This window comes from Phalaenopsis equestris, unplaced genomic scaffold (genome assembly GCF_001263595.1).
Source record: "Phalaenopsis equestris unplaced genomic scaffold, ASM126359v1 Scaffold000276, whole genome shotgun sequence".
NCBI classification, from domain to species: Eukaryota; Viridiplantae; Streptophyta; class Magnoliopsida; order Asparagales; family Orchidaceae; genus Phalaenopsis; species Phalaenopsis equestris.
In genome coordinates this window covers 927,926-937,712 of record NW_018164718.1, presented here as the reverse complement: position 1 = coordinate 937,712, position 9,787 = coordinate 927,926, and the positions used below count along the sequence as shown (strand labels likewise).

Here is a 9,787-nt window from a genome sequence, read left to right as displayed (position 1 = left end):
CCTGCTGAATTAATAGAACTCATCTAACCATTTAGACTATCCCAATAAACAAGTAGTACCATGATGTTTTGCTATATTATATGAATCCCTTAGAACTACTGCTACTAAAAGCAGGACAGAACAGAATTGCAGAAGCAGAAATTAGAGGAGAATAAGACTAGAGACTGAACCTGGAGAGTATATCATACCATCAGTCTTTCATTACACAACTGTAATACATAGTTGTAGGTATATATAATGGAAATCAGAAAGTTCTAGATACATATCTCCCAGTAACCGAATTGGTTATGACATGGCGGAACCTTTTCCTTTAGGGACCACCTGGATTAATGATTGCAGAAGGTGGTGTAGTGTTGCTAAGAGCTATAACATCATATGTTTTTTATTCTTATGATGATAACATGCTGTCATGACAACCTATGCATTTTATTTTTCTGATGAAAACATAAAACTATTTATGGCCTAGCAGCCAAAAGACTACGAACCTCCCTTTTTTAGAAGCTGCGATGAAAATGAAGCCAAGAACACATGGACCAAAAATCCTTTAAGAATGGCAGTTGGAAACGTCAACAGCAGGCATTTGGTATTAGCTCTCAAGGTCTGTAAGGAAAACTTGTTCATCGAAGTAAGATTAATATTTAGCTAGCTAAATCAAATGAATTTACTCCTGCAGGTGAAGAGCATCCTTGATCCTTGTGAGGATGACAATGAGGACCATCATGAGGACGAGGTGAACTTGGGAGCTGATTCTGATCAAAATCATTACTCATCTTCTGATAGTGAGGTACATTAATCAAAATTAAACTACAGTAGAATTACATGTTTTTTATTCTACTTGTCCTGATTTTTATGGTTGGGGCAGGTTAATATTTTTTGGAAAGGTTGTAATAGGTATTTTATGCTTTTAATTTGTATGCTTGACTTCTAGATATAAGAGTGTTCAAACATAGATCACAAAGCAGAAATCATAACCTTTAATTTGTATTCAAATTTTGGGTCCTGATTTGTATGCTTTTAGATATAAGAGTGATGCAAAAAATATATATAACATTGAGAGAATTTTTTCCTGTAATACAGTTTCAAGACTTGATGTTTTCCTTGAACTCTAAATTTGCTAACCTAGAAAACATCATTGTCTCTAAAAGTTGTGTTCCTCCTTAGATATGCCTGTGAAAGATTTCAAAACTAACTACTAATGTATTTTAGATCCACCCTTCTCTTGCTGACAAGTACTATGTGGCTCCTGCCGGTAATTCATTGACCCTGTTTAGTTTTTATATCAAGTTTATGTTATTGTAATATTGCTTTAAAAAGTTTTTTCAGCAGGTGAGAAATTTACAGGTGAAGATAATGGAATCAATTCTGATGGTGAGGCAGTTTTTGAAACATTATTTTTGAAATAAATACAATTAGTTGAATCAGTTAAATAAAAAAATGATTTCTAGTGTTAAAGGATACCATTCCTCTTCTTTTTTACTCCCTTTTTTAACTCCAAATGGGCTGCATTCTGCTTTCAGTTGTCAATTAGATGGCTTTTTAATAGCCATCCTATCTATTAAATTGGTACCTTTGATAAAGGAAGATATTCTCTCTTCTATTTATGCACATATACGTATATGCATATATTTATATATTCTAAATATTTCCTTATGGTTATAGCTGATACTCAAGATGCTGCACATGAAGGTGAATTGGTGAGTCAGGTGAAGGAATGGATTTATTCTAGACATATCAGCACTTTTGATCATGCTGACATTCTTTCCAATTTTCCAGATATCTCATTGGTAATTCTTTGGTTTGCATCTGCCTTTTATTTTGTGCTTTTCTCTTAGGGATGATTTTATTTGCGTTCCTAAAAGACCATATATTAACTCTAGGTTATTACCCTTAATTTGTTTGATAAACAAACTAAATAATTATTATATCTTTATAAGGTCCTGTAGACATAAGTATATCAAACTTCAACCTTAATGGCAATGGAAATTTTTGTAGGAAAATTTTATTTTACTTATTTGACCTTTAGTGAATGCATATATTTATTAATTGCAATAGTTTGATGATTCCATTTTGATGGTCTGCAGGCCCTGACTGAAGGTAATAGGAAAGAGTTCAACCACTTTTGCTAGTACATTTTTAAGATGATGGAACTACTATACTATCCTGCTCTTTTCTTCTTGATTCACGCATTTGAAATTAATATAAACCGTCAGTTATTGTGGAGAAGTTGCTAAAAGAAGGACTTTTATGTAAGACTGGCAAGGATTGTTACACCATCAAAAGAGAAAAGGTTATTATTATTATCATTATTATTTGTCTATTTATTTTCTCGCTCAACTCTTGCTCAAAACTCTTCTGACAAATCTTGTACCTTTAGGATATGTTTTCAAAAAATGATGAAGTGAAAGAAGAAGAAGAAGTGGAAATGCATGACACCCAAGAAAGGATGAATACCAATGTTGATGAGGACTACATGTACATGAAAGTAAGGATACATTAAGTCTTTTGATAGAGTGATTTGAATATAAGATGCTTTCTATTTTGTATTAGGTAATAAAAAGTTAACAAGTTAATATATTAATTAGTAAGGAATTAGTAGTCTTGTATTCTATAAATCGCTCCATTTTGAGCACAATGAGGAATGTAATGAAAATTTGATAAGCTTCTTTTCCTTTTACCACCTTCCTAATTTTTATAGTTGCCAACATCCTCAAATTGCCGTGCATCCTTCTCATCATGTGTTTCTCTTCTCTATTCCTCCCACGCCTAATTTTTGAAGGAGAAAAGCTCACCATTTTCATTACATTCCTCATTTTGCTTCAAATGGAGCTATTTATAGAATACAGGACTAATAGTTCCTTGCTAATTAATCTATTAACTAATTTATAAACTCTTAAAATCCTAATACAAGATATTAAGCATCTTATATTCTAATTACTCTATCATCTTTGTTGTTTTTCTCTAGTTGCTAGAGGTTTTGCATTCTTAGGACTAAATACAGCCAACTTGTCTGCAGGCTCTATATCATGCTCTTCCAATGAAATACGTGACGGTAGGGAAGCTTCAACAAAAGCTGACTGGAGAAGCCAACCAGAACGCAATAAGGAAATTAATGGACAGAATGGTTCAGGAAGGCTATATTAAGAACACAGGAAAGAAACGGCTTGGTGAGTAACCGAGTATTTTCTAGGGCAAGGTTCACAATGTGCTGCAAGAGGCTGTCCGGATTATTAATTCTGGATTTACGGGATTTACCGAATTCTAATAATTTAAATTTCATCTATTGCCATACAAAACCGAGGCAGATAATTTTTGCCATCCTTTTTTCTTTTCTTTTTATTTCACATAGAAGAGAAACCAGTTAGAAAAAAAAAGAGGCTGCCAGAAAAGAATAGAGAAGCCAATCACAAAAAGGAAAAGTTACAAACATACCACACAATTTTTTTGTATTTACATATCTAACTCCTAAGATTTGATATTTACCCTTGACACCGTGATGTCATTAACCTATGCATGGAATTATGTGTTTCACTTTTAAAAAGATTGTAATGGTGGTATTTTTGATGTGATGTTAAAAATTTGAGTGGTATGCTTGTTAAAAACAATGTTAGGTATTAGATATCTAAATAAAAAAGAATTATGTGGTATATATGTAAATGACCCCTTAAAAAAATACTGAGTTAATAACAGACGCATCATGTTCCTGTTTTGGTTGGTCATATACTGATAGCAATGCAATGATGTATTCTAAATCTCTTTAAACTTCTCTGGCTCGTTGTTGTAAATATGCTATTCTACAGCAACCATGATCTATGAATGAAATTCTTCACGCCTTAAAAGAAAAAAAATATGAGGATTTATTCTTCTGTTTCATGTACCAATACTGCAATAAATTTTATTTCAAGCACAATTTCTTGCAGGGAAGCTTGTGGTTCAATCTGAAGCCAGATTCAAGAAGCTTGCCGAGGTCAAAGAATTACTAGATGGAAAACCGATGGTAAAAGTTCAATTTATTTTAGCCAAAAGTTAGCAATTTCGCTTAACAAAACCTCTTCTGATGCAGGAAATTGAAGTCATCGACCGACCATTCGAACTCAACCCCAAAGATCTTCACCACAATGGTTTTTATTTTTATTTTTCATTTACTCATTTAATTGAAGATGTACTGAATTAATACCAATATAACTACATAATTTGATGATAATTTAAAACATAAAATTTGAAGTTCTGATGATCCATAAATCTGCAAAAAAAAATCTCCTTTAATGTTAGATCACAGCATGAAGGATGGCTCCACCTACGGTGGGCTGCACTCCATTGGATCAGATCTCACTCGCACCCGAGGCCCCTCCGAAGCGCATAAAAGTGAATCAGTTCAAAGCGGGCAAACAGCTAATCGAAAAGCACGAGAGCCGGTCAACACTCCCATCAGTAGACATGAGGTTCACAGGCTCCGACTACTACACCTTATTATCGATCTTTACCAATTTCTCTTTTTTTCTTCAGCCAATTGCTTCTGTGGAGAGCGGAGTTATGGGAGGCAAAATCTGCAGCCCTCTTAAGGGCGAAGGCAGTCGCTCAACACAAGACAAAAGATCTCGTAAAACAAGCATGGTATGTAAAGCGTACTGTTTCTATCATTTTAAGAATGGAATACACTTTTTATGCATATGTTTATGGCATCTATAGGTGCTAGCTATGTAAATGGATTAGAATTGCATGGCATATATGTAAATATCCCATCATGTTTAATCGGAGATTTAATGAAAAACTTTTCATAGGTTAAGGAGTCGATTCTTCAGCACCTAAAGCGTCTGAAGACTGAAGCACAGTGATTGGTGAAGTACGAGTGCACTTTTGACTCGGAACAATTTTTTCATACTAAAAAAAGAAAAGTACATGTGTTTGAATTTCTGATGGTATAGCTATTCAACTTCAGTCAAAGTATAGTCTAACAAATAGAATTTGTACGACAAAATGGACTCTAGCTATCATTTCCTTTTCTTATCGAAAAGAAAATTAGTATTATATTTGGTTTATTTGGTTATTACAGTTGGCTAATCTAGTTGCCATTTGCATTGTTTTACAATCTAAAGTCATGCTATTATATGTTATAGGCGAAATGTGTTGCCATAAACTTGAAAGTTTTGCTTAACGAACATTTTGGTTTGATTTAATCAGTTAAATTTCGCTATAATCTATCGTTTGAAGTAATTTAAATGTCGAATTAGAGGATATGAAATCCTAATTATTACATTTTTATAATTTATTTATAACTTAAAAGACATTTGTTGATTGCAGGCTACAAGTTATAATTCTTTCCGTTATTCAATATATCAGAATTTTGATATACGTACAAAATATATTACAAAGATTAGTATGTTGCGTATTTTAATACAACTACTCTAATATCACTTTCATATATTCATCTGACCACATATCCTATAAAGTTAGTCTGGGACAGAAGTATCATTTGAAGACATTCATGGTTCCGCCCTTCCAACCCGCCGTCAATTTTTAAGCCTTTGATTTTTGGGAAAAAAATTGAGGGTCACAACTAATTTTATTCAAAAAAATTATAAAAACCCTAAAAACTGCAATGCAACACAAAACCAAATCAACAATACCTACTAGAGATCTAACCAAAAGCTAACAAAACAAAAAACATGGGGGAAAAAAACAGTAAGCTCTCAAATAGACAGATAAAGCTCCAAGAACAGTTGCAAGATCATCAAAGTCACAATCCAGAAATCACCACTGAAATCATCTAAAAAAAAGTCATAATGATCTTCAACCTGCAAAAAAGAAAAACAAAACGAGAAAAAATGAAACAAATAGAGCAAAGAAGAACATGAAATCAATTGAGATAATTTAGATAAATGACAATTGAGCTCAGGATTTATCTACAAAAATATTAAATTTCCATCCATGAACTAATGAATATAAATATTAAAAAGAACGATTAAAAGTTAATATATTATTGGAATTCGTCATAGCTCAACTAAATCGAACTTATGAGACAAAATCAAATATTTATTTGATCAAAGTCAGAGATATTTGAAGAAAAAAATCAAGAAGCAATAAAAAACCACGAGAAAAGAGCAAACGCTAACAAAATAGCAGAGAAACAATACCAAGAACCAATACAACCAACAAGAAACAAACAAAAAAAAATAAATTAAAATAGAAAACAAAAATGTCATCCAAACAAGAGCACTAGCAAAAAACATCTAGATCAATAGATCACAAAATAAAAATAAAATAAAATAAAGAAATAGGTTATCCTTTAAAAGAAAAAAACCAAGCTGAAACCAAAAACAACTAAAAGCCCAAAGAAAAAAAAGCAGCTAATAAAAAAAATATCAAAGTTTACTTTGATAAATATTAAATTTTCATCCATGAACTTATAAATATAAATATTCAAAAGAACTGTTAAAATTTAATATAAGATTGGGAATTGATGTGTGCTAGAAAATTTACGTTGGTAGAGTAATGTATCATCAACTTAGCGTTGCACAAGAATTCAGCACACACTCACGTATAAGAAAACAATCCAAAATGACACCAAAAATTTTTATGTGGAAAATCCTTATTATGGGGTCTGACTTAGATGTAACAATCTACTATAGATTGATGATTACAGAGTCTTATTGTCCCACATACAAGAAAACGTTACTAGGCTTTCTAATTTACTACGTCGACTGGTGGCTTCCAGTCGTTAGTGGTTGACAGTTATTGGTGGTGATCGACGACAGTCAATGGTGGTTGACAGTGACTATAGTGTTCGAGGCGGTCGGTGGTTGTTGATGGCGGTTGACAATGGCCGACGACGATCGACGGTGACATGGTTGGCGCTCTACTTCAGCTCCTTATCAAAGCTTTAAGTTATCCCTCAAGCCTCCAGTCTCCTCTCATGAGAGGGGTGGGACTCTATTTATAGTGTTCTGGGTGCAATTAATGTAAAAATATAAACCACTTTGATCGGACGGTCCAAATGATCTCCTTCGATCAGATAGCGTTTGAAGGACATTTGAGTGTCTGAACAATGTTGAAATTGAGCAATCTTGATCTCATTGGATTCTTCTTATCAAGACACTCGATTCGATTATAGGTTTGCTAAATTTGACATTCGTTTAATCTTCTAGACATGTCTGGAAAACTTTTAAGTGTGATTTAATAACTTAATATGAGCTTGATTTGACTCAGATTAGACTAATTTTGGTAACATTAGGTTCTTCATATCAGGCAAGTCAGTTTGACTATAAGTTTGCTGAAATTGGAGTTGGATGAGTTTATCGAGGTTTGAATATTTTTTGCCCAAAAAGTCGCCTATAAGTGCAGGTTATTTGTCACTATTTTTGGTCGAGATCATTTTGTCGATCAAAAATATCAAGATCTAAAGACTTTTTCTTTTTGTCATGTATATATATATACATATGAGTATATATTATATTGTCGCGAGAATTTATATAATAATAATATAAATCTGTAGATGTTGAAGCAAATAATTCAGCTCAGTAGGTTGGAGTTTTTTTTCTTCACACGGCGTGTGGCGAGTTTGATCCCTACATAGAACAAAAAATTAAGATTTTTTTTTACCGCGGGCTCGAAGCTGAAGAGACGGGCACGAGAGCCTTAATAGCTGGGTTTGAGAATCTGAAGCTGGGTGTGAGTCTCTGACCCGCCAAATTAGGATTAGATGTAGTTGAAAAAGAGGAATTTGAGAAGATTTTGGGAGCTTAAATGATAGAATTTTAATAAATAATTAATAATAAATTAAATGCAAAATAAAATAAGTGTTTTTGCTTAATTTTAAAAAAGATTTTGAAGCTATATCATTCTCTATCTGATAATAAATGGAAGTGACGGGTGGCTCTGGTAGGGTTTCGCCTCACGACGAACCCTAGCCTGCCACAATATTTTCACGCTCGAAAATTGCTCTGCTCCATTGTCTTTGTTCGAAAAACCCTGTTCATCGTCTTCGTTGAGCTTCTTCGAGGCTCTGCAGATCGTGTCTTCTGCGGTTTAGACACTTTCACGGTCGTCGTCTGTCTTCGAAGAGCTCATTGAGCTACGCATTCTGCTGTTTTCTACTACTTTGCATGCCCGTCTTCGGCTCCAGCTTCTGCAACTTCTGTCATTTGACTTCTACGACTTCGTTTTCTGCTTTGTCCTCTGCTCGACTTAGCAGTGCTTGTTTTTTGCTTCCCTCCTTCCAGATTTCGCTCGTCCATCCAGTGCAATTTTGTTGTACTTTTGTCGTGCCTCCCTATTGTGGTATGGCTTCAAACAGATAGTATGCTACCGCCCTTGTGGGAGCCCACACCTCGGGCACTCCTAAATCGTGCTACTTTGCTCCTTCGTTGGAGTTGGCGAAGGACTTCAAGAAACCTGGTAGAAAGAATGGGAAGCCTATCATTTTTTCTTACAAAAGCTGAATGTAATCAACTCACTTCCTCCTGTCAATTGAATTTGGTTGAGAAATTTATTTTTGGTCATCTTAAAATGGAGCTTATTAGTGGGAATTTGAGCTTATGCGTCTTGTTAGGGATTGGACAATTGGACTTTTAGATGGAAGAAACATTCGTATTCAACCCATTAACGAAGAGGATTACACACAATTATTTGCTAGAGGGGTAAACTGGATCGATAATAGAGCGATGGAGATGTTGGAATGGTCGGTAGATTTTGACTCACAGACGGAACCACCAATTATTCTGGTATGGATTCACCTACATGGCCTGAAATTTCATTATTTTTACTCAAAAAAATGTTGTATTATATTGTCTCAGCTTATGGTAAGCCACTCAAAACAAACATTATTACTTTTAATCTTTCTCGTCCATCTGAAGTGAAAGTACTCGTTGAAATGAACATCACTTCTACTGCTTCTGAGAAAGTTTGGTTATGCACACAACACCATGGTTTTGGCAAAAGGTTATGATTGAGTTTTTCCCTTTGTATTGTTTGGACTGTCATATGTTTGGCCACTCCAATTCTCAATGTCATCTTCTACACCCCCACCTCAGACCAAAGAAGCAAAGAGCTCTAGATTCCCCGTCCTTCTGATATGCTCCAAGTTATCAACAATATTGATCATCAAAAGGATACCCCTGAAGATGTCACTATCCATATGTCAATCATTCAGCTTCCACACAACGTTGTAGTTTCTTCATCTTTGGAACCTCCTTTCGTGGGGACGAGGGTCAAATTTTAAACTTTACTTGCCCTAGAACCTATCCTTGATTTTATGGGTGGCAATATTGCTTCTGCTTCTCCATCGCCTCATCAGGTCGACGAAGATGTTCATGTTACTCAGGCACATGGGGTTCATGATGTGCAACAACCTACACTTGTTCGACCACCTTTGGACCAATCCACCGATCAGATGATTCAATCATCGGATGAGGAATGACAATTTTACACATTCAAAAGAAAGGAGAAAAATGCAGATCTACTTGAGCTCGGGAATCTGATGGATGATACTTTGGTTACATCGGGTAATAGTACACATCTCATCAATTTTCTAGCCAACTCCCTTCCGAGAACTCGAGGCAGAGGCAGGACTAAACTGAGTCGTCCATATCTTTTTGAGCACGTTGATGGTTTTTGGATCTTATATGTATCTTTTCTTTTTTGGGTTTTTGTGTGTGTTGTATCATGTGGGTTAGTGCCTTCTTTTATGACCACTCAAACAACCTATTTGTACCTTTTGCTCTTTAATATAATTGCTCTAGGGCTTTTTCAATGTATATATATATATATATATATATATATATATATATATATA

General features: G+C 34.4%; 1 protein-coding gene across 2 annotated transcripts; it reads left to right on the top strand.

The window, feature by feature from the left end:
- Window positions 1–469: 469 nt before the first annotated feature.
- Window positions 470–5,036, top strand: LOC110024821 (meiosis-specific protein PAIR2-like; the record flags this gene model as incomplete). Of its 2 annotated transcripts, none has more annotated exon segments than XM_020724988.1 (14): window positions 470–598; window positions 674–784; window positions 1,207–1,249; window positions 1,327–1,368; window positions 1,660–1,784; window positions 2,082–2,094; window positions 2,211–2,287; window positions 2,375–2,482; window positions 3,014–3,164; window positions 3,918–3,994; window positions 4,061–4,118; window positions 4,270–4,439; window positions 4,504–4,611; window positions 4,779–5,036. In XM_020724988.1, coding segments are annotated over 14 exon segments (1,266 nt in total), but the record flags the coding sequence as incomplete, so codon positions are not given.
- Window positions 5,037–9,787: the final 4,751 nt, after the last annotated feature.